The sequence below is a fragment of the Ovis canadensis genome, chromosome 21, assembly GCF_042477335.2.
Source record: "Ovis canadensis isolate MfBH-ARS-UI-01 breed Bighorn chromosome 21, ARS-UI_OviCan_v2, whole genome shotgun sequence".
Taxonomy (NCBI): domain Eukaryota; kingdom Metazoa; phylum Chordata; class Mammalia; order Artiodactyla; family Bovidae; genus Ovis; species Ovis canadensis.
Window position 1 is genome coordinate 58,608,077 of NC_091265.1, and position 24,913 is coordinate 58,632,989.

General features: G+C 60.6%; 1 protein-coding gene across 4 annotated transcripts in view; it reads right to left on the minus strand.

The window, feature by feature from the left end:
- MACROD1 (mono-ADP ribosylhydrolase 1) overlaps positions 1-24,913 on the minus strand; it is a 154,280-nt gene that overhangs the window by 5,483 nt on the left and 123,884 nt on the right. For all 4 annotated transcript variants that reach the window (XM_069566122.1, XM_069566120.1, XM_069566118.1 and 1 more), the window contains exon 4: positions 9,298-9,327. In XM_069566122.1, the coding sequence (XP_069422223.1) occupies positions 9,298-9,327 (30 nt within the window). The remainder of the gene's footprint in view (positions 1-9,297; positions 9,328-24,913) is intronic.

Sequence of the window (24,913 nt, forward strand, 5' to 3'; positions counted from 1 at the left end):
CCAGGCAAGACTGGAGTGGTTGCCATCTCCTCTTCCAGGGGATCTTCCCGACCCAGGGATCAGACCTGCATCTCCTGCACTGACAGGCAGACTCTTTACTACGGAGCCGCCAGGGAAGCCCCAGCTCCCAGACACGGCTCCTTAATTTCAGCCTCTTAGTGAGCAAGGCGCTGAGCCGTATACATCCACCGTCACATTTGATCCTCACAGCCTGGCTGTGCCATTGCTTTTCTTGCTTTAGCAAAGAAGACACAGAGGCGCAGAGAGGGTGAGAAACTTGCCCAAGGTCACACAGCTGGGCAGCTCTACTTCCTCGAGAGCCACGGCAGGACCCGTCCCCACTGTTCCTACCCTGAGCTGCCCTTCCACGCTGGCTGGCTGCTGTGTGCCCTCCTCACTCAAACACTTCAGGAAGGTGTCCTGCCTGCAGCTGCTGTCTCCACCAGCCCCCAGCAGCCTGGCTCCTGGCCCCTCCCCACCTCTGCCCATCCCTCTCCCAACAGAGGGGCTGCTCAGAGGACCTCTGGTTGCTGGGCAGTCTGGGGGCTCTCCCCTTGCAGACCGTTCAGCTGCACGCACAGGCTGACTGCTGGCTGTCTGCATCCAGCCCAGCAGGGAGGCTGAGGAGACCTGCTCTCTTCATCCTCCTGCCTCCCTGATCTCTTCTGCCTCCTTCCCCATCTCCTCAGACGCTGCTGTCCGCAGACCCCGTCTGTCTCTTTTCTGTTCCAGCCCTGACTCTCCACCCAGGTCCAGGTACATCCCCCAGAGAAGGCCTGTCACCCCTGCCTGGAAGCCCACCCCAGCCTCCTGCCATTGTTGTGGCCTCCACAGCCCTGTTCTCAGCCTTCAGGAGCATCAGCTCAGACTCAGGGCCTTCCTAGCAAGGCCGGGGCCGGCAGGGCATCCAAAGAGGGCAGGGGCTGGAGCCGGGCCTCGGTGGAGCCAGCGGCGGCGAAGCAGGCAGGCTCCCGTGGGGGCCATTTGCCAAGGCGCTTAGGATATGTTGGCTGCTATTTAGGGTGCTGTAATATTCATGAAGGGAAGATTAGATATTTAAATTTATTCAGCAATAAATGCATCTCAGTGGGGGAGCATTCCTCATTCTAAACAAACAAGCAAGCAGGGGCTAATTAATTATTTACAGGAACACAAGGAAGGCTGTGGCCTGGGGGAGAGGAGGGCAGCTGTGCCCTGAGAGAGGACAGGGGACCCTGGCTAGCCCTGGGCCTGCCCCTCCGTTTCCCCTCTCTTCTCCACCCGCCTCCACGTCCTGTGGGTCTGGCCCCCTGCTCGCCTCTTTCTGGCATTTCTCTTCCCAGAAATCTTGCCCGCAAGCTTGTTGGCAGCTTTGGGCCAGTCACTTAACCTCTCCGAGCCTCAGAAAATTTGGGGGGAGGTCAGGTTTGTGGCGAGGTGGCCAGAGGAAGGGAGGCTCAGGGCCAGGATGATTTAGTGACGCGTCTGAGGTCTCAGTTACAGGATAGCAGATGCTCCGAGCTGCGCTGGCCCCCACCTTTCCCCAGCAGGGACGAGGCTCACAGGGGCGGAGCTGCTCTCAGCAGCTGTGGGTGGTGAGGTCTTGTCTGGGCAGCCCTCCGCCCTGCCCTGCCCTGCCCTGCCCTGCCCTGCCCGGGGCTCCTGTGGGCCCCCCGTGCCTTCCCAGGTGCCGAGTGTCAGAGCCTCTGAGATGAGCTCACTGGGGCTGTGTGGCTCAGGAGCAGACCCGGCCCCGGGAGACCCAAGGCCTCCTCCCCCAGCTCTCCCACCCCACTGCCGGTCATTTCACCTCTTTGCTCAGCTTCACCTGTACAAGGCAACAGCGCCTCCCACTGCGTTTGGCCTGAGGGTTCAGTGCGAGACGGTACCAAAGTGTTATCACCTGTCGTCCCATTTTATAGACGAGGAGACCGAGGCACAGCCACGGACTCCATAGGCAAAAGACGCCTCTGTCCCAAATGCTCTTGGGGTCCCTTCGCCCAAGGGACAGGACACACTGCTAGTGGAGATGTCTCCCAGAAAGCCCTGGCAGGGAGAGGGCTGCAGAGGCAGAGGAGTGAGCTTGAGGCCCGAGGGGCCAGGGGAGGGGTGTACCTCTCAAGCCCTGGAAGGCACCTGGGGGTGAGCCCTCTCCATCACTTCCCATTTAGACGGCTCACCTTATAGATCCTGCCCACTCTGACCAGGCAGGTGTAGCCCATCCCAGCCCCTGCACAAACGCCCACCGCCTGGGCTGAAAGGAGCCAGAAGCCTGAGTCTCTGCGCCCCAGGCCCATGACCTGCAGAGCGCAGGCCTAGCCATAAGTTCTGGCCAAGTGACTCAGCCGGCGGCCTCAGGCCCCCTTCTCTCCAGTCCTCCCTACTCTCTTCCTCTCTGGCCTCCGTTTTCCTCACAGGTTGAGACTTGGGAGCCTCGACTTCACGTGATCCCCGTGGCCAAAACTGCCTCGGCTTCTGCCCACACCCTCCCAGTCACTCATTCACTCAACAGACGCGTCCCAGCCCCGGCTTGGGCTCAGCCCACTGTCGGGGGAAGCAGAGCCCACCCTCGCCAGGCCTCACCCTCGAGATGCCAAGGTGGGTGGGTACCCCCGGGAGAAGACGGATGGACGACAGCTTGGCGATGTGATCTGAAATTCATTATGGGGTGAGATCAGCTCCTTAAATGGGGATTTGAAAACATTAGGGCTTCATTATGTACACAACAGCAGCACCTCATTCATCATGCAAAAATCACTCCCGTTATTAAAAATCCCCGTGGCAGCTGCAGGCAGGGGCTTGGCAGCATCTTGCCCACAGGGTGGGGCGGGGCACGGGCTCCACCATTCTCTCTGCCCCTCAGGGAGGGTGGGCTGAGGGATGGGGGTGGGGAATGCGGTTCAGCTCAAGCGACTTGGTGCCTCAGTTTTCTCATCTGCAAAATGGAGATGCTAAGGGTACGTATGTCCCAGGATGCTGTGACGGGTACGCGAGAGCCTGTGGGGAGAGCTCAGCCAGGCCCAGCATCCACACGGGGAGCGCTGATAGCACCTCAGTCCTGCTCCTCAGCTGGGGCCTGTACTTGAGGAGACCGTGTCCCCCTCCTGCTCACGAAACCTCTCGTGGCTCCCATGAGTCCATGAAATAAAAGCATCAACGCCGAGCAGCGCTGGGGCTCCCTCTAGCCTCCACCTTAGATGACAGCCGGCCTCTGCTTGCTGCAACCTCCCACCTCCGGTGCATTGGACAGAAGGAGGTGGGCCCACCACGCCCGGTGCAAAGGAGGCGAAGCTCTCACATCACCACCCCCGTGAAACAGCTGAAGGAAAGACTCCAGAGCAGCAAGGGAGCCGGGAGGGGGAGGCTTTCAGGTTGGTTTCAGGTTGGGAAGGTGCCTCCAAGGAGGTGGCATCTGAGCAGAGCTCTGAGTGATATAGGCTTTGGGGGGAGGTCGGAGGAGGAGGGGTCCAAGCAGAGGGCTCAGCAGGGTGACAGGGAGAGAGGTGGGAGGGGTGAGCTGTGCCCCCGAGAGCCACTGCAGTGGGAAGGTTCCAGCAAGGGAGGGGTGTGGTCGAGATGGCCTCTGCTGTGCCTGCGGCCAGGAATGCCCTTCCCTTCTGCGCCCAGCAGAGCCCCCTGCCCCAGACAGCTTCTGGTTACACCTGCCGAGTTCACCCACTGGCCCTGGCCTGGCACAGAGCCGTGCTCAAGCATGGCTGGGACCTGGTGGTGGCCCACTGGCTAAGACTCCAAGCTCCAAGTGCAGGGGGCCCAGGTTCAGTCCCTGGTCAGGGAACTAGAGGCCACATGCTACAGCAAAAAACGGAAGGTCCCCTGTACCGCAACTAAGACCCAGTGCAGCTGAGTAAATAAACAATTATAAAAAAAGAAAAGACGGGCTGGTCGGACCCCACCCAGCCTGGCCTGGAGAGGGTCTGCCCGCTGTGCCAGGCCCCAGCCGGTCGGAGCAGAGCAGGGAGCAATCACGGATTAGCAGTGCGGCGTGATGGGAGATAGGGCCAGGCCCGGGGTGCGCGGGATGGCAAGCGAAGCCAGGCGGAAGCCGAGGCCTGAATCCTGAGAGGCCTTGTTAATCCTCCCGGGCATGCCAGTCTACAGACAAAGGAAGGCAAGCGAGTGAGCAGGCGCGAAGGAGAGATGGCACGTGCCAGGGGGGAGAGATGGAGAGGAAACTAGAGTGAGACGTCAAGAGACAGACCGAGGGGGACCGAGGGGGACTCAGAGACAGAAGGACGGTAGCGGGTGCCCACGTGGAGGAGAGGGTGGGCCCTGGTGCTGGGTTCTGCCTGTGCCACGACAGCTGGGCTGAGGGCACATGCCCCCGGGCATCAGCAGGCCTGCACTGGGCACCTGCTTTTTGCTGGGAGGCGGAGAGACAGACACTTGTGCTCACCCCTGAGTGCAGGGGGTCTGATGGGGGGCTGCTGCTGCTGCTAAGTCGCTTTAGTCGTATCCGACTCTGTGCGACCCCATAGATGGCAGCCCACCAGGCTCCCCCGTCCCTGGGATTCTCCAGGCAAGAACACTGGAGTGGGTTGCCATTTCCTTCTCCAACGCATGAAAGTGAAAAGTGAAAGGGAAGTGACTGAGAGTTGGACACGACTCAGTGACTTCACTGATGGGGGGCAGTTGATACTTAATTACACAAACACGAGTCGGATTTCCAAGAGGGACAGGGTCTGCCGTTCCCCAGTGCTGGCAGGCCCCTTGGTGGACAGAGAGACAGAGCAGTGAGTGAGGAGTGAGTGTGAGTGTGTGTGTGTGTGTGTGTGTGTGTGTGTGTGTGTGTGCGTGTCTCTGTGTGTTGGGGGACTGCTTGTTGGAGGGGCTGTCCTGACATGGAGATAACTAGGCGGGAAGGTGTGGTGGGAGGGCAGAGGAGTCCCCGAGCTTGGGAACAGCATGTGCAAAGGCCCTGTGCCTGGAGAGGGCTATGCCAGGAGCCAAGCCATGCTGGCTTCTCCCTGGTGTGAGATGCCTGAGGCCCAGCAGTGCAAGGGACACGGACACGGACTTGCGGGCTGGGCCCGGGAACAGGGCTGTGCAGAGCCATCGGGCGGGAGGGCAGGGCGGCTGCACCCTCACACGCCTACCGGTGCTGGGGCGCCGGCTAACCTCTGGAAGTGAGGGCCCTTGGCAGGGGCTGCGTGTGTGGACGAAGCTCCAACCCGCCCTGCGCCCATCCTTGGGCCGGCCCTCGGGGCCCCAGCCAGGCGGACGCAGAGATGGTGCTGCAAGCGGAGGAAGGCGGCCCTGAATTAATCTGTCACTAAAGCTTGGCCGTGGCAGGCGCAGTCATGATTTAGATGAATAATTGAAACGCTCCGATACATTTATTATCCCTTTAGTGCGAAAGTGGCAGAGAAAGACGAGGGGTAATTGAAAAAGAGCGCACAAATCTCCACGAGAAAGCCGGCTCCTTATCGCCGAGTAAACATTTCAGTCCTAATAAACAGGAGAGACACGCGTCAGGGCCCTGTCGATTCTGGTCCTGATTTAGGGCCCGCCTCCCTTCTTACCATACAATAGCAGAGTGGTTGTTTTTTTTAAAATTTTTATCGAGCCAGTAAAAGGCTGTCCAGGAAGGAGGCAGGAGCACGAGTGGGCCAGGCAGCCCCCACTGCAGACGCTGGGTCCTCTGCCTGGTGGGCCCCTCCGTCCCTCTGTACCTGATGAACTCCTATGCAGCCTTGGGGCCCAAGTCAAATGCCCTCTCTCTGTTGGAAGACTTCTACCAAAGTGAGCCTCTTTGAGGGCAGAGTCAAGTCCCAAGTCGGAGGGTCTGACACAGGTGTCCTCCCCTGCCTGCCCCTACTCTCAGAAAGAGCACCGGGAGCTGTGGGGGGTAGGGGCCCTTCGCTGTGTTGTCAGAACCACTGACCTTGGCCTCAGGGCCTGGTGGGGGCCCAACCTCAGGGTGAGGCAGGCCCAGGGGCTCGAGCAGCCCCTGGGAGTTCCCACTGAGGTTTGAGGTGCCAGCCGACACCCTCCCCAACAGGCTTGCTGTAAACGATGCGGGTTCACTGCACCAAAGCCCTGCGGCCGGCCCTGGCCCCGCTTTAGGTGCCCCCTTTCTGAGCTGATGGCTGCCGGATGTGGACCCCGGGGTGGGGCTATTGGTCCCCAATTCCTAGGTGCACCTGCACACAGGGGCGCAACTAACCACCCCAGAAAGGCTGATCCAGGGGCCTGGAATCCCCTGAACTCTGTTCCTGGGGAGAGTATGTTTTCCTGGGGGAAGGAATAACACAAACACCCGCAGGTTGAAAGGGGAGCCAGGCTCCGGGAACTGGCACAAGGGGAGGTCAGCAAGGTGGGCTGGGGGTGGGGGGCAGAGTGGGGGACCAGTGCTTGTTAAACGCATGGGTGGTGGGTGGACAGCTAAAGGGGTGGTGACGGGAGGGTGCGGAGCGGCCTGAACCCCTTCAGGGCTGGACCCGGGAGACAGGGCACCAGGGGAGACCAGGGTCCAGGCAGTCAGATGGGGGCCCCTAGCCCAGGCTGCCCCTGCCTGTGCCCTCCCTTCTGGCAGGTTGGGGGTTAAGGCTGGCTGGATGGACCAGGGGCAAAGGAGGGCACAGGTGGCAGATGTGAGCTCAGAGGATGTCCTGGGGGTCCGGGCCCCATGTCCATTTCCGCCCCAGGCGGGCGCCAGGCCCCCCTCAGCCCCCACCTCGCCTCCCCCAACCCCAGTCCGCTCCCCGCCACCTCCGCCTTGTCCCAATCCCATCAGCAGAGCGGCAGCCCAGTGAGCCCTGGCGGCGGCTCCATAAATCTCGGCCGGCGTTAAAAGGCTGGACTCCGGGCCCACTTCCTCCCGGGTCCTGGCCCACCCCATCCATCTCTGCGTCAGTCAGGCTGTGCTGGGGCCGGCTCCAGCCTCCCCTCGCCCTCAGTGCTGCAGGAAAGCGAGCGCAGGGGACCCCACCGGGCCCCGCCGCTCATTCTGGCCCGGGCAGCTGCCCTTTGGCCTCCCAGAGCGAGGCCCCCAGGCCACCGGTGAGCCACTCTCCCCACTCTGCAGGAAGCCGCAGTGGCTCCCACTGTCCTCATGGACAGGAGTCAGGCAAGCCCTCTGGATGACCCGGAAGGCCACCCCTGACTGTCTACGGTTCGTTCGTTCACTCATCAGCCATGCATTGAGCGCTGACTGTATGCGCCAGACAACTTCTAAGCGGAGCGAGCCTCCTGCAGCTACTGTTCTCAATGGGGAAACAGACAACAAACGAACAGGACAAGTAAGTGACGCGCCGCTGCAGGAGAGAGGCGGTCGGAGGGAAATAGACTAGAGCGGCGTGAGGGGCCCAGGGAGTGTCAGGCGGAGCGGGGGTCAGGGCAGCAGCTGCAATTCCGAGGTCAGAGTGGCCCTCAAGAGCAGAGGGCCTTCGAGGAAACACTCCCAGGCGGTGAAGGGGACGGCCGTGACTGCGGAGAGCATCTGGGGCAGCGGCAAGAGCCAGTGCAAAGGCCCTGTGGTACACGTGGGCTGGCTGCGTTCCAGGAGCTCCAAGGAGGCGGTGTGGCTGGCATGGAGTGCAGAGGGCCAGGCAGTGTGGTGGGGAGTCTGATGGGTGGCTGGAGGCCTTGTGGGCCGTGGAAGGAAGTGAGGTGAGAGCCCCAGAAGAGTTCTGAGCAGAAGAGGGCTGATGACCTGACTTAGGTCCCACAGCTTCTGTAATCCTTTGTCTTCCTACGTGTGTGTGTGCTTAGTTGCTGCAGTTTTGTCTGACTCTTTGTGACCTCGTGGACCACAGCCCGCCAGGCTCCTCTGTCCATGGGATTCTCCAGGCAGGAACACTGGAGTGGATTGGCATGCTCTCCTCCAGGGGATCTTCCCAACCCAGGGATCGAACCTGCATCACTGGGAAGCCACCTGGGAAGCTTGTCCTCCTAACTGAACGGCTAAAACTCCAGCTCCTCACATGGTCTCCAAGGCCCCTGAGTCCTCTCCCGGTCCCCCTCGCCTTGTCTGGGCTCTAACCATTCCCATCTTCAGAGTCTCCCTCACTCCAGGCTACACCCGTGCTGTTCCCTCAGCCCAGCACACCCTTCCCACTGCGCATCACCACTCACTATTTCCTGCCCATCCCCCTGGTCCCCACGTCCAGACAAGTGTGCCTCATTGAGCCCGCCGCCCACATGGTACAGACCACCCTGCCAAGTGAAGCCCCCTCATCCTGTGAGGCCTCCAGTGTAGCGGTGACCTCCTGAGGGACGGCTGGAGGAGAAGCGGGGGAGGGAGGTAAAACATCTCCAACCACAAACAGACCCCCACCCCCGCCCCGAGTCCCTGTCCTGCGTCCTGGCCACTCACCGACAGCTCTTAACGCTGCTCTTATTTATTCCTGACCTTCTATGCCCCTTTTATTTTTTCCCTCTTTTAAAACCTGGCCTGGACCCTGCCACTGCCGCCGTAAACACAGCCCCTGGGATTTATCCGACGGCGCATTAACCCCTGGCCCCTGGCTCACCAATCATTGGGCCGCCAGCAGACAGCAGGCAGGCCAGCCCGCAAAGGGCCCAGGGGCTGGGGCCGAGGGGCTGGCGTGGCCGGCCTGGGCCAGGCTGGCCAGGCACTGAGGGTACAGGGACCGTCCCCCCGGCCCTCCCCGCCGGCAGCGGTTGACCTGGCCCTGCATCCCTGGAGGCTGGGCCCGCTCTGACCTCAACGCCCTGCCCACCTGGCCCTGCCGCACCCTGGGTCATGGTGGGTCTCAGAACAGTGCACACACCCGCCTTCTCGTGGGCTTAACGGGTGCTGGGGTTCTCCCTGGCTTGATGAGATCGTGTCCTGACACACAGCTGCCCTGCGAGGCTGCAGGGCAGAGTGGAGACACTCATTTTGCCCTCACAGGTGGGCAAACTTGCCCAGGGCGTGTGGGGATCAGGGGGCAGGGCTGGGGTTTTCCCACCACACCGGTGCTACAACCCCATGACCCAGGCCCAGTCCCTCTGAAACCTCAGGGGGCCTTCCAGTCCCAGTTACAGACCAGGCAGCCTCTGTTCAGGGGGCAGGGACCTACCCTAGTCACCCAGCCATGCCGGAGCCAGGCCTGTGGTTCAGGTGTCCGGCTTCACCTACAGATACTGGAGGCCAGGCAAGGCTGATGGCGTGGGGGACAGTAAAGAAGGGCGGAGTGGAGAGATGGGAGGGGTGCCTGGTGGGGACGAGGGGGCAGCCTTGGGAAGGCACGGCAGCCAGCTGGGCTCGGAAGGTGGGTGAGAGGGCTGGGAGGAGAGAGGTGGACCCCCACCCACCCAGCCCTGTACCCCAGCCCGCAGGAAGGGTCTACTCACCGCCGCCACCTCCGAGCAGGGAGCTGTTGGCTGCAAGAGAGAGAGAGACAAAGGTGTCAGTGGGGAGAGGCTGGGGGGACAGGCGGCTATGTGGAGGGGTGACCAGGGGCTGCCAGCTGGGCCTGAGTGCCAGCCCAGGTCCCGGGCATGGGCTCTCTGAAGCAGAGGCGGATAACCGGGGGGTGCAGGGGGCTGGGGCTTCCTCTCCCTCTGAGGCTCCTGATGGGCCTGGAGTTTGTAGGGTGGCCGGGGAGTCGGGGGGCACCAGGGTCCGGAAGCAGCTGCGTGCAGGGCCTGGCGTGGCAGGCAACCCTTGGCCACACGCATCCTTCCTTCCCCAGAGGTGCCCAGGGCTCGCCTACCAGCGCGGTGCTGAGGGGTGGGGCTCACAGGCTGCAGGGGCCACAGACCTGTGGTCACAGGGACACAGTCGGGGGAAGGGCTGCCCGGGGCATGAGCGTGCGGGGTGAGAGCCTTGAACCAGGGTGGGGAGCCTCTCGGACCAGAGCGCCCACCAGTGAGTTCTGGGCCCCACCCTGGCTCAGTGCAGGAAGGGCCAGGGCCTGGGACTGGAACCAGCTGGAAGAGATGGGTGACTTGAGCCACCGCGCTCTGTGACTCGGTTTCCCTGTATGTGAAATGGGAGAACAGGCCACCTTATAGGCTCGGTGTGAAGGTCAGGGAAGAAACAGGGCTCTCCCTGCTCTGCCAGCCCCCTCCCTCGACCAGAGCTGGACTGAGGGCCGCCCTGGCCGTCTCACCCTGCCTGGCTGGCTGCCCACTCCGGCCTCCCCATGGAGCAGAGTGAAGCTGGCAGCCTCCTGGCTGGAATGTCAGGGCCTCGAAGGTCTGTGCCCCTCCCAGCCCGGGCCCCAGCGTCTGACTGCACAGCTGCTTGGGTGTGAACCACCGTGCTCAGGGCTCGTCCCAGGCGATTCGGGGCGGTGCGTCCTGCACACCCAGGTGCTGCCGGCGGGGGCTGTGGCCCTCCTGTGCCTCGGTCCCCCAGCCCTCGGAGTCCTTGGCTGTAACACCGCTCCGGCCTACTGGCCTTCCTTCCCCGGTCTTGTTGCAGCCCCTCTGGAGGGGGACTCATGGAACAGGGCTCGGGCCAGGAGTGGGGCCATTTCCAGGCCGGCCAGGCCACAGGCCCCTGGGTGGAGGCTGCTAAGTGGTGCTGGGTGGCTCTGAGTGGCTGGTCTCCCAGAGCTGACAGCTCTTCGCTTGGGGAATAATTAATTCCACAGCCCGAAAACCCAGGGCTGCAAGTTGCCACGTTACTTGCAAGATTAATACAAGCAGCTAATTAAGATGGAGAGGCGAGGAGCGGCTGGGTGCTCCCAGAGCAGGGGTGGGGGGCCGCCGGAAAAAGGGGGGGCGGTGCGGGCGGGCAGAGCAGGCGGGCGAGGCAGCCGGAGTCGGAGATGGACCCCGGCGGACATGCAGGCCGCGGGGGCGGGGCTCACCAAAGCTGGGGCTGTGGGCTCTGCCCCAGGAGCGCAGGTGGCCAGCGGCCGAGCGAGGGCTCTTTGCCAGGCAGACTGGCTCCAGGTACTATCACAGCAAAGCCACGGGTGCTGTGCGATCGCTCCCATTTCACAGACAAGAAAAGCGAAGCCCAGAGGTTGAGCTGCACAATAGCGGGATCGAAACTGGGTCTGTCTGATGTCAAAGCCACAGAGCAGGTGGGCCTCAAAGTCCAGAGGGAGGGTCCCCCCAGCCCGCCCTGCCAGGACCAGAGCCTGCCTCCTCCACTTACAGGCAGAGCACACAGTAGGCCCCTGGGATGCAGTCTGGACCCGCCCCCACCCCAGCAGGTTGGCCGCAGAGATGAAGGTTTGGATGTCTGAACCGGTCTGCCCCGGAGCCCGCGGGGGAGGCCGGGAGGCCGGGGCATCTCAGGAGGGCGCGGGTCCAGCCCCCCAACCCCCAATCCCTCAGGGCAGTCCTGGCGGCTGTCGGAAGCTGCCCTCCATGGCCCTTCCCCGCCTCCCCCCATCACCTCTCTCTCTTAATTAACACTGGCCGCAAATGAGCTGGCTTATGCTTTTGGAGGGCTGGATGCCAAATGGATTGGCAATGAGCCGCAAAGGGGTGGGCGGGGAGGGGTTGCCGACCTGCGTTTCCGAAGGCCCCTTCAGAAAGAGATGCCATCATTCACCTGCCCAGAGCCCCCGAAATCCCACCGCATGTGGCCCTGCCTGAGCGAGGGGGCTGGGGTGAATTGGCCTGATGGCCACCAGGCCGGGGACACCCAGGGGCTGAGGAGGGAGGTGCGCTCGGGGCAGAGGCAGAGCTGGGGGAAGAGGCACGGTAGCCAGGTGGCATCACCTGCCACAAGAGGGAGAGCACAGGTGCAGCCCAGCACTGGGGGCTCAGACTCAAGCTGCACGGAGGACGCAGCCCCAGTTCATCGGGCACCCCAGGAGGCTACTCCACAGAGTCCCCATCCCCCAGCCCACTGTGCCCCGCAGCCCCGTTGGGGGGGGACTCGGGGAGGGGCAGTAACCCAGGGATCTAAACCCTTCCCCTGCCCTCTCTCCCCCGGGCCCCTCTCCCCAGGGGCCTGGATGTCCGGTCATGCAGAGTCCAAGGCACTTAGAGCTGGGGGGATGACCTGGAGGCTTGGGTGGGACATGGGGAATGGGGAGTAGGGCCAAAGGTACCACAGGCGGTCCCCTGGGTGTGCTGCCCAGCCTCCCACCCAAAGCGAGGCAGTTCCAGGCCTTCCTGCTGCCTGGCCAAGGCTGGCCCGCCCGCCTCACCTGGACGCTGGGCTGGAGTCTCCAGCGCCTCTCCTTTCTGCTACACCACTGCCCCCATGCTCCCCTCAGTTTGGTTTGAGGCTCTAAATCAAAGCTGGTCATTAGCCCATTTTTCTGATGAGGAAACTGAGGCTCTTGGCGTGCCAGGTTGGATGGGGGGAAAGGGCCTTAAGCCAGGATGTCTGGTTGTCAGTGTCCATTTTATTAACCCCTGAACACTCCCTCTGTTTGAAAGGGTCTTCCTGCTGAGCCTGGAGGTGGGCGAGGGAGGTGAGGACAAGCGCTGGCTTTCGGGCCCAAGCCAGAGTCTACGGCCCAGCCCTGCCCAGAGGGCCGGAACCTGCCCAGCTAAGCAGGGCCACTGAGCTTGCGAGTGGCTGAGTGAGGAAGTAGGGCCCAGGCCTGGCCCTGAGCTTTGTCGGGGGGCCTGAGGTTTTTTCAGTCTTTGGGGGCGCGGGGGCGTGCGCTCCTTGGCCAGAGTGTGTGAGGTGCCTGGCCCAGCGCCTGGCATCTGAGTCTGCCTGTTGGCACCCCTCTGCGGGGTGAGGTGGTCCAGCCCGGCTGCGGCCCCCGCCCGGAGACGTGCCGGTGCCACGCTCAGCTGGACACAATTAACTGGCTCCGAGCCTCAGTGCTGAGCCTGTGACCTTGGGGTGGAAATGAGGTCCACCCCAGTCACTGCCAAATCCTCTGTCCCCTGACAGCCGCCCACCAGGCTAGGGTGTGCTGGGGCGCCTTGCTCCTGCCTGCTGCCCTTCCCTGCCCCCACTCTGCTGCTCAAAAATGCAGTCCCCTAACCCCACTCCCTCTGCCCGCCCTGGGCCATCTGGGGGGCGGCCCCTCGCTCAACCCCCAGGGCCTGCTGTCCTGTGTGGGCAGAGCCGCTCCCCAGTTTGTTCCCAGTTCAGGGGCTGGCATGTGGCCACTGCCTGGTGAAAGGGAGAGGAGGGCTGGACACGAAGGGCTTGGTCACCGTTACTGCGGGGCACTCTGTGGTGCCCCCCTCCCCGTCACTCTCTGCACAGAACATTTTAATTGGGTGCCAGCTGTGTGCCAGGGGCCACCAAGGGTGCCCAAGTTGGGCGGGGAGGAGTGTGTAAACATCCCAGTGAGGGAGGAAGAAGGGGCGGGCAGGGGGGGTATGCTTCACAGGGGAGGCGGCAGCACACCCTGGAGGGAAGGAGGGCACGCAGGGAGGTGAGCCTGGGCATCTCCTGGTCAGATGGGCAGCTGCAAGGGGCCTGTGCTGGGGAAGGGGAGGGTGGGCTTTGCCTGGCTCTCCACAGGCCCAGGGAGGATCAAAGGGGCCGGAATGTGGTGGAACAGGGCAGCAGCAGGACAGGGATGGGGGGAGGGGGAAGGTGGGGAGGGAGGAGGGGGAGGGGGAAGGGAGATGGTGGGGAAGAGGAGGGTGGGGGAGGGGCAATGGGAAGGGGGAGGCAGAGGGCAGGGGGAGGAGGAGGGTGGGGGAAGATGGGAGAGGGGAGGCAGAGGGCGGGGGAGAGGGGAGACAGAGCAGGGAGGGGAGAGTGGGGAAGGGAAGGTGGGGGAGGGCAGGGGGAGGGGCCCAAGGATGCCTCCCCCTCTTCTGGTTGTTCCCCGCCACTGCCCTCGCTACCCACCCCCTCCTGCCCTGTGAGGAGCACCCCAGCAGAGAAGAATAGCCCCCACTTTGAGAGCTCAGGAGAGGAGCAGTAGGCATGTGCCTGGGACTCATAATTCTTTTAGGGACCCTGAAAAGGTAATTTCCCTTAAAATGAGAAGAAAAGGGACTTCCCTGGTGGGCCAGTGGCTAAGACTCTGTGTTCCCAGTGCAGGGACCCCAGGTTCGTCGGGGTAGTGAGACCCCCTGTGCTTGAACTAAGCCCGTGCCCCGCAACTGCTGAGCCCTCAGGCTCTGGAGCAACGAGAGCGCGATGTGCCAGAACGAAGACCCAGTGCAGCCAGAAAAGGAGAATCAGAAGGAAGAAGTGAGCTTTTAGGTTGAAGAAAATGTTATATATAACGTTATATACATAGGAAATATATACCATCAAATGTTAATAAAATTGTGTTTATGCCAACAAAGTCATACAATCAACTTTTAATATTTTTATAGCGGAAGAGCCCCCAGTGGCAGAGGGCCTGGGCCCGGGGCCAGGTAAAATCTGTACTCACATGGGCTCATTTGATCCTGACCCTCTGTGGAGGATATAATTACTAACCCATTTTACAGATGAGCAAGCTGGGCCATGGAGAAGGATCTTCTCACTATGCAAACCTGAACGACTCCTGGGTAAAGGTACCACAGCTTCCTGGGTAAAGGTCCAAAAGATCCCTTTTGCTCTCAGGACAAAAAACTGGCTGCTCCCACACCCCACCCCAGGCCCATGACACCTTACCTTTCTCCTCTCCGCCCCCTTCAAACATTCCCCATTTCCTCCAGCCCCAGGACCTTCGCAGAGGCTGTTCCCTCTGCCTGGAGGAGACCCTCCCCAAGAGCCAGGAGAGCACCCAGCTCCCCGGGTCTGGAGCTGGTCTCTGGCTGCACCCTCCCCACCCTCCCGTGGGCCATGAATCACTGCCTCCAGCATCCTCACCTCCCAGGTAAGCGTCTGCCTCCCCACCCTCGCGCCGTGTGTCTGATCCGCAGTTTGTCCCGGCGCTGAGCACACAGACTGGTACACAGCAGGCGCCCACTAACAATTTGCTGAGCCAATCTGACCGTGACCTGACAGTCACCCGGCCAGGCTGCATGGGTCCTGCTCTCATCATGGGGCCCTGCAGAAGAGCCCACCGGGGGGCCCTAGCAGGCAGGACGGGGGAGGGGGCCGTGCAGGCGGCAGGGCTGGTTCAAGGGCAGAGGCAGGAGGCCGTGTAGGAGCTGCCCAGCCGAGGGAGGAGGGGGCACTGTGCGGGGCTGGGCCTCCACAGAGGAGACTCGGTGACCCAAGGAAAGCGCTGAGCAGGTTACTGGGCCAGGGAGAAGCTGGGTGAGCGGGCACAGCGGTGACTTTGCAGCCAGCACAGCCCCTCTGGGTGTTTCCCAGAGGCTGTGACTGCCATGTGCCCTCGTCCTGGCCTCCAGGGCCGGGCTCAGGGAGAGGCCTGCTCCCGGAAATCACCCAGCCTCTCTGCCTGGCCTGCTTTGCTCCACCCTCCTCATAAGGCCAGGTCTCAGCTTTCTATCGCTTGACAAAGTCGAAAGCAGCCCGGACACGTGCCAGGCTCTGGGACCCAGACGGCTGGCACAGAGCTCATCACCTAACAGTCGAGAAACCACAAAATAAATTCAAATGAGAATTACCATTAGCATTATTGCCCACAGTTGCGAAGAGGGTAGAGAAGGGAGGAGGGAGTGGCAGGCAGCTGTGGAGGGGCTCATCTAGGAGGAATCGAGGACCTGCTGAAAAGAGGGCCGTTTGTGCAGAGCATGGACCCGGCAGAGGCTGGTCTGTGCAAAGGCCCTGAGGCAGAGGCCTGCCTGGAAGGTTGGAGGCAAGTTAGGAGGCCTCTGTGGCTGAAGCAGAGTGAGTTAGGGGAGAGTAGGGGAGAAGGTCAGAGGGCCCGGGGGCTACCGCGCTTTCCAGGTGACCCCTTCCCAGACCTCCTCCTTGGTTCTCTCCCCAAACAACCCCGTCCATCCTGTGGTACTTGCCCCGCCCGAGCCCCACCGCTCAGACGTGCCCTGGATTCTAGCACAGCGCCTGGTACCTGTGAGGTGACAACTGACTGCCTGCCTGCCCCCCGACAGTGGAATGGTGGCCCCAGCCTCATGGGGAGGAAGGGTTAGGTGGTCTGGGGATTCTGTTCCCAGGAAATCAACACCATTGCCTCCCCGCAGGGCTGCGGTGGGTGTCCGCGTTACTCGAGGGCAAGCTGTTTAAAACACGTTTTATATTAGAAATGCCCCACAGGTGGAATAAAATGTGAAATGTGCTGAATTTTTGAAGATAGAACAAGAGGCTTCAAAGGCATCTCAAGCTGCGCGAGCAGTTGCTGTGCTTGACAAGCTCCCTCCCCCAGGCCAAGGTCACAGTCCTGTGACTGGGGCTGCCTGGTGGAAAGTGAGAGGCTTACTGGACATTCCCCAGGCTTGAGGGGCCCCTCCTGGGGGACACGAGGCTCACACTTCTCAGCACCAGGCTTTCATACGGACTTCTGCTGATCATCTTAATAGGTGTGTACGTGTGTATACACACCCCTTCCCGCCCTGTTTACAGATGGGGAAACCGAGGCCCAGAGAGGCAAAGTCCAAACCCATAATCCACTTCGGGGGAGGCAACATCCTTGTGCTTTGCAAGGCCTGGTCCTGTAACTCCCAGCCGTGATAGAGAGGTCAGTTAAGTGAAGGTCTCCGGGGCATGGAGGATAAAGTTTAAAAAGCCTGTAAAACCGCCACAGCATCACAGAGCTTCGCGGTGACACTGGGTGCAGCAGTGAGGTCCCCGCTCTCCCCAGTCAGCCAGGAGGAAGGAGGAGACCTTAATAATAACAAGGTCCCTGGTGGTCCAGTGGTTAAGAATCTGCCTGCCAATGCAGAGAACACTGGTTCCATCCCTGGTCCTGGTAGATCCCACGTGCCTTGGGGCAACTAAGCCCTCGTGCCTAGAACCCTTGCTCTGCAACAAGAGAAGCCACCGCAGTGAGAAGCCCGCACACCGCAACTGCAGAGCACCCCCAATCACCGCAACGAGACAAAGCCGGAGTGCAGCAATGGGAAGACCCAGCGCCGCCAAGAAGGAACAAACAGATAAAATTTTAAATAACAGCAACAGTAATGACAGCAGTTTCTGCTCATCAAGGCTTGTTCACCAGCCTCCTAGGGAGAGGCGTGGGGACTGGCTGGACGCACAGCTCCATTTTACAGACGGGGAGACTGAGGCTCAGGTAAGTGTCTGGTGTGAGGCCACTCACTGAGGGTGGTGGAGATAGAATTCCAATCCCATTGCTCTGACTCTGGAGCCTGGCCCTTTCAGCATGCTGCTCAGCCAGATTCGGCTTGCTTGCCTCCAGGATCGAGCCTCTCACTCCCTGTTCTCTGAACAGAGCCCTGAGATTCCCTAAATCTGTTGGGAATTTTCAGCTGTGCTGGGTCTTCATTGCTGTGTGAGCTTTTCTCTCATTGGAGAGAGCAGCTGGGCCCCACTTCTGAAATCTCCCCCCTCAGCTTCCTCCTTCCCACTGGCCCTGGGCCAGGCTCTCATTCCTCTGCTATCTTGAACCTCAGATGGGCCTCCCCGTTCACCCATGCCCAGCCCAAATCTGCAGGCCGCTCCCTGGTCTACCCCAGGCATCCCAGCCCCATGTCTTTCCCTACAAAAGCCACCCAGTCAGCCACTGAGGCTCAGAGCAGGTGACCTGGCTGTGGTTCCTGCTGTGGTTCTAGGCCCCTCCTCATCCCCTCCTGCCTGGACTCTGCCCCTGAAAACCTAGCGTCCCAAGCCAGGGGCCCCCAAGCCAGATCCCAAGCCCTTGGACCCCACCCACCCTCAACACCCACTCTCCAATCTACCCAGACACCTTCCACTTATTGGCATTTTGTGTTGCAAGAAATTCAAGAAATTGTGTTCATTGCCCCCAGTTGGATAATATACAAAAAAAGCAAAAGAAAAGTGAGTCACCCATTAGCTCATCACACAGATTCGGCTAGCCCCTGTTCACATGTTCCTGGAGGAAATTTTAGACGTTAAACAAAAATAAAAAATACTTAATAACACATTTATCGAGCAAATTCTTTGTGCTAGGCGCTGGGCCAAGCATTTCCAGTGGATTCTTTCATTTTACCCTTCCCTCCCTGGAGAGCCTAATGAGTGGGTACTATTATTTTTCTCACTTAACAGATGAGGAAATAGATGTTCAGAGAGGTTAACATGATTCGTGCAAGGAAGCCAGGCTTTGAATCAGGCAGACTGATTTCTAAGGCAGTGCTGAGTCGGCAGCGCTGTGGGGCTCTGGCTGCAGCCTGGGCCTCCCTGCCCCCGGGAGCCAGGGGTCCCAGCGTCCCACCATTAGCATAACCACGAGCAGCCCTGAAACCCAATTACAAGAGATGACTTGGGCCCCAGCCAGCCGGGCGGCGCAGTCTCCAGCTGTGCAGGAACGAGGGGCTGGGGCCCAGGGGAGCCCCGCGGAGTCGGGAGGGACTGGACAATGAGGGGAATATGTTCTGGGGGAGGGGCCTGAGAGGCCGCTTGTCCCCTGCGCCCGGGGCGCTGTCGGTGGGTCCTGAAGGCAGCCTTGACTTCCTGCTCAGTCCCTCTTGGCCAGAGAGGCCCACTGCCCCTAAGGGAGGGTCACAGGTTCCTCTGCCCCCAGCTTGCTGGGTGGTCTCAAGCAGCCCCTTGCCCTCTCTGAGCTTCACTTTTTTTCCAGAAAAAGGGGAAGAAAAGTTGGGGCTTCCCTGACGGCTCAGACGGTAAAGAATCTGCCTGCAATGCAGGAGACCCGGCTTGGATCCCTGGCTCAGCAAGATCCCCTGGAGATGGGAACGGCTACCCACTCCAGTATTCTTGCCTGGAGAATCCCATGGACAGAGGAGCCTGAGAACCGGGGGCTAATTGAGCAGAAAACTAACCACGGATTGGGAGGAGGAAAGACTGCTGGTTCTGAACACCTGGGCAGGTCGGTGGTTGCGCTGCCAATTTCCCCATGAGGTCCGGCCACCGTCTCCTCCCACCGGGACCGCTCCGGCGCTGGCCCTGTCCAGCAGACAGTGCCCCTCCATCCTGTCCGGCAACGGGCGCTCCTTTTCTACTGATGAAAGCAGCACGTGTGCACACGTGCACACACACACACACACACACGGTCCCTCGACCCCAACAGCCCAACAAATATAATGTCATAGAAATGAAGCCCACCCTCCCTCCCCGGCAGAAGAACCCACCACTCTGAATTTGGCATGTGTTTTCTTTGTAACATCTTCCCTGTAGCTCAGATGGCAGAGAATCTGCCTGCAATGCAGGAGACCCGGGTTCGATCCCTGGGTCAGGAAGATCCTCTGGGGAAGGGAATGGCAACCCACTCCAGTATTCTTGCCTGGAGAATCCCATGGACAGAGGAGCCTGGCGGGCTACAGTTTGTGGGGTCGCAAAGAGTCGGAGATGACTGGGAGACTACCATTACTACTATACTACTTTCTTTCTAACAATGTAAAAAAGTTATTGCGCCGGCTCCTCGCTGCAGGGCTTCTCTCGGTTCGGAACATGAGCTCTAGGTACAGCCCTTGGGCCGGGCTCCAGAGCGCAGGCTCAGTAGTTGTGGTCACCGGCTTAGTTGCTCCCCATGAGGTCTTCCCAGACCAGGGATGGAACCAGCATTTCCTACGTTGGTAGGCAGACTCTTTACCACTGAGCCACCAGGGAAGCCCTCCATGCATTTCTCTTTAGAGTTTTACTCTGTACGTCCCTCAACAGGCTATTACCCAGGTCCTCATGTCTTGGAAAGCAGAGCTCCTGGGATGGGCTGCTACCCTTCACAGCGAGGCTTGGGTGGCTCCTCCGGCAGGCCCGGGCTGCTCTGGTCTCTCTGCTTCCACTGGGGTGTAATATTCCAGGCTGGGACAGTCCCACGCATATCCACCTGTCCTCCCACCCACCATCAAACGTGCTTACTTTCTCTCTTGCAAACCCAGCCAAAGTAGCATCTTGCACACGGCCATGAGCCCAGGTCCAGAATTTATTTCCTGTATGCCTGGGAACGGGACTGCTGGGTTGTGGTATATGAACATCTTTTAACTTGACTAGTTACTGCCAAATTGTTCTCCAAAGCAATTGTTCAGATGATCGTTTTAAAATATAAATTAGATCATGTCACTTCCCTGCTTGAAACTCTCAAATAGCTTGCTATTAAACTTAGAATAAAATCTATATTCTGCTCCACAAATGCATGGCTGCAGCCCATGCTCCATTCTCTCTGGTCTCCTGGACTTCTTTCTCTTCCTCGGATAGATCTGGCTCTCTCCTGCCTCAGGACCTTTGCACGTACTGCCCCGCCTCTGCCTGGCACACTCTCTGTCCAGCTTTTTCCAAACTGGCTCCTGCTCATCTTCCAGGTCTTCGGTGAAAACGTTGCCTCTTCTGAAAGGCCTCCCCCTGAAGTGCCTCCCGCCCTGTTCCTCTTATCACCCTTAGTTCCTCAGGAAGACACGGCATGGTTCTGGAGTGATCCCATCCTCTCATTTATTTGCTGGTTCATTACCAGCATGGTGGCTCAGATGGTAAAGCATCTGCCTGCAATGCGAGAGACCCGGGTTCGATCCCCGAGTCGGGAAGATCCCCTGGAGAAGGAAATGGCAACCCACTCCAGTACTCTTGCCTAGAAAATTCCATGGATGGAGGAGCCTGGTGGGCTACAGTCCATGGGGTCGCAAAGAGTCAGACACGACTGAGCGACTTCGCTTACCAGCATGGCAGCCTGTAAGAGGGCCTGGTCTGCCTAGGTCATTCCTGCGTCCTGGAGGCCAGCATGGCTGGCACCGAAGATCTGCTCTCCGTGTCATTCATTCATTCAACAGGTGTTGATGCAGCCCCATCTGGTTGGAATGTCCAGAGGAGAGTCATGCTGAGTTGAGGGCAGAGGGGCAGCCAGGACCGTGGGGCCTTGAACCTTCTCCCATGGCCGTGGGGAGCCAAGGAGGGTGCTAGAGTGAGGCAGCATCAGGGTCAGGCTGCTGCTGCTGCTGCTGCTGCTGCTGCTAAGTCGCTTCAGTCGTGTCCGACTCTGTGCGACCCCATAGACGGCAGCCTACCAGGCTCCCCCGTCCCTGGGATTCTCCAGGCAAGAACACTGGAGTGGGTTGCCATTTCCTTCTCCAGTGCATGAAAGTGAAAAGTGAAAGTGAAGTTGCTCAGTCATGTCGGACTCTTAGCGACCCCACGGACTGCAGCCCACCAGGCTCCTCCGCCCATGGGATTTTCCAAGCAAGAGTACTGCAGTGGGGTGCCATTGCCTTCTCCGTCAGGGTCAGGCTAGCACTTTAGGAAGCAGCTCCGGGGCCTCCCTGGTGGCTCATGGGTAGAAAATCCACTTGCAAAGCAGGAGACACGGGTCGATCCCTGGTCCGGAGAGATCCCACATGCCGTGGAGCACTAAGCGCGTGCGCCACAACTGCGGAGCCCACGAGCGGCAGCTACTGGCGCCCAAGCGCCCGAGAGCCTGTGCTCCACCCAGAGCAGCCACTACAGCGAGAAGCCCGCCGCTGCCACTGCAGGCCAGGCCCTGCTCACCACGAGAGAAGGGCCTGAGCGGCAAGGAAGGCCCAGCATAGCCATAAAGAAATAAATAAATAAAACGGGGCGGGGAAGGCGGCTTGTCAGAGCTGAGGGGGAACCTACTGAAGGGAGGGGACCTGGAGGTGGGGGCTGGGGGGACGGTGGTGGCCGAGGACGGGCTGATGGAGGGCCAGGATGAGAGGTGATGCCAAATCCACAGGGACCAACTAGGGCATGAGATTCGCTCCAAATGTGGCACAACCCAGTCGATGGAAGGAGCACCCTGGTGTGAGGGAACGGCGGGGTTCTGGCCTCTGCGATGCCCGGCCCCCACCTTCCACCACCCACCACTGCAGGAAGCTGGGAGGGAGCTCTCCCCAGGATGCTGAGAAGCGGGTAGAGATCCTGGCAAGGCCCCCTCGAGCTAGTCCAGCCCCTCTGTGTATGGACGGGGAAGCAGAGGCCCTAATAGGAAAGGAGCTGGAAGATCGCATGGCTGAATCTCAGCCTCATTGTTGCTTTTGGAATATGAGGTGTGGTACTGAGACCAAACAGACATCCTTCTTCCCGATAAAGACTGAGGAAAGGCGGCAAGCCTGTGTGAGGTGCAGGGAACCTAAGTCAGACACCAGGAAGGACCTGCATAGAAACTCCACCCACCAGACCCAGCCTTCTCTGGCTGCCTCCTCCGGGCAGTCCTGTCAGGGGCTCTCAGCGCACAAGGCTGGGGAGGTGGCTCATTCAAGGTCACTCGGCCAGGACGAGGTCACTCTCGTTCCTGCATGCCCAGTTGCTTCAGTAGAGTCTGGCCCTTTGCGCCCCACGGACTGTAGCCCCACCAGGCTCCTCTGTCCATGGGATTTTCCAGGCAAGACTACTGGAGTGGGTTGCCATGCCCTCCTCCAGGAGGGGGATCCAGGGGATCTTCCCAACCCAGGGATCGAACTTGTGTCCCCTGCGGCTCCTGCATTGCTCTTTACCACTGAGCCACTGGACAAGAGGTCACTCACCTAAGTGCTCCTTTGTCGGGAGGGCCAGAGGTGGGGCTGAGAAGCTCCAGTTCCCTCCTGTCCCAGGCCCCGGGGTCCGGAAGCTCAGGGTGCCCTCTCCCTGAGGGTCTCACGGCGGCCTTCTGGCCCCTCCCATGTTGTGTCCTGTGGGGACCAGACAGGACCCCAGCCTGGTTCCAGCCCAGCGGCTTCAGGTGGCCCTGGGCTGGGCGCCCCTGCTCCCAGGCCTCCCAGCTGGAGCGGCACTCCTGGCAGCCATTGGTATGCGAGGCGGTGCTTCAGCCCCTCCGAGGCCCAGCCTTTCCGCTCAGCTCTTTAAGGATCCCTCCTCATCTAGTGGTTGCTGGGCAACCCCATCCCCCACCATCACCGGGACCCTCCCCCTTCTCCTGTGCCCCCTCCTCTCTGGGTCCTCCCAGTGCCCCATCGCAGAGGATTACTTAGCTCAGAACCTGCCAGGCCTGGCTGCCCCTGTGCTGGGCAGATTGGGGTGCCTTGAGTGACCCCACCCAACCCCGGCCCTGGACCACAGCTCTGCTCCACCAGGACTCGGGCTGGGGACCCCGGCTCAGGACACCCCACCTGCATATACCCACGGCTCCACCCCCAGCCTCAATGGCTTCAGCTGCCCCGGGGTATTGGAGCTTGTTGGGGGAACAGAAAGGACCCAAGGGGAAAGGCCCAGGAATTGAGTCCCCTGGGGAGGTGGCCTACTCGGGGCACTGGGCCTCAAGAGCCCCTGGGTGGTGGTGGAGACCGAGGCAGCAAACTGGGGCAGGCGTGGGAGCGGGAGGAGGTGGGGAGGATTTTGAGCCCTGAAGGTCTGCGGGGGGTTGAGAAGAGGTAGCGTTTGCAGGGGGTTGAGAAGAGGTGGCGTCTGCGGGGGGGGTTGAGAAGAGGTGGCAGTGAGGTGGAGGGGTTGTCTGTGGAGGTGGGGCTCTAGCAAGTCTCTGAGCCTCCAGTCTTGAAACCTCGAATTTTCCACCCCCCACCATCCTCCACCCTGCCCTCCACTTCTCCCGCCTTGGGCAGTCGGGGGACCCTGCTTCCTGGCTCCCCGACATCTGGGTACGTGCCCTCTCTTTTCCTCCCTCCAACTTCCTTCCTGATCAGGCCTGTACTTCGAGCCTCTCCTCTATCTCCCAGGTCCCACAGCCTTCTGCCCACCAGCTGCTGCTCCCCGCCCTCTGGGCCTCGGCACGGGCTGACCCCTCCACTCAGGCTGTCCTCTTAAGACACAGCTCACGTCTCCCTTCCTGAACCTGACTTGGGATGTGTGTAACAGGTGCACGATAGCCAGAGTCAAGAAATGCTTGAGTTGTCATCAGGAGCACTGCTTTTGCTGGGAACAAGGGCTCAGGAGTGAGGGGGGTAGGGAGGAGCAAGAGGCAGCCCCGGGTGCCTGGAGGAGGTGGGGAAATGGGGTGGTGATGATGTCATTTGTGGGGGGACGAGGAGGGACAGGAGGGCCCATCAGAGACAGGAGCCTCAGTCCAGCCAGGGCCAGGGAGCGTGGGCTGGCAGGGAACCCTGGGCCCGGGGGTGGTACGGTCCTGCCTCTGCCGTTTGGCGTCTTTCTCCCCACCCACCAGGGGCTTGAGTGGTAGCTGTCAGTCCGGATCTCCATCCTTCACCCCCCATCACCCCCACCCATACACACACTCCAGGACCCCACCTGCCATACTCCCAAAAGTGTGTGGCTCCCCTCTGAGCCCCTGGGGCCATCATCTCGGGGCATTTTGAGGAATCACAGCTGGCTTCGGGCAGCTCGGTCTCGGGTGCCTGCAGGGCTGTTTCAGCAGCGCCTGACCTCTCCCCGGGTGCCTGGCGCTGCAGCAGGTGCTGGGGACACGCAGGGACCACGAGAGGCCCAGCATGTGCCCTCAAGGGCACAAGTCTACTGGGAGGGACAGACACTAACAAAACACACCACAAACATGGGCTCCAGCAGGCCTGAGTCTCACCAAAGCTTCACGCATAACTGGGAAAGAAAACGCACTGCCGGCCACGCCCCGATCTCAGAGACGTGGAAGTTTGGTCCCGGAGATGAGAAACAGGGTCACACAAATCACACAAAACGGGGCTTTCTGGGCGGCTCGGATGGTGGTAAAGAATCCGCCAGCCAGAGCAGGGGACACGAGTTCCATCTCTGGTCCAGGAAGATCCCACATGCCCCGGAGCAACTAACCCCGAGCGCCACCACTGAGCCTGTGCTCTAGTCTGGAGCCGCACCTGCTGAGCCCGTGAGCTGCACCTGCTGAGCCCGCGTGCCCTAGAGCCTGCCTCTGCAACAGGAGAAGCCACACAGTGAGAAGCCTGCACACAAGGAGGAGCAGTTCCCGCTCACCTCCACTAGAGAAAGCCCGCCTGCAGCAAAGAAGACCCAGGACAGCCATAAATACATACGTAAAATTATAAAAAAATATATAGACTGAGCTACGCACTTCCGAAGACAAGGGGGAAGAGAGAGCAAATGACCTCATTGGGGAAAATGGGTTCCGGAAGGCCTCTCAAAGGACGGGATGGTCAAGCCCTGGGCTGAGGGGTCAGGAGGAGCTGACTTGGTCCAGAGAGGTGGGAGAGGGCAGGGTGGCAGGACCCGATTCAGTGCTGTGCACAAGACTGCACCCAGTGGCAGAGAGCAGCTGGA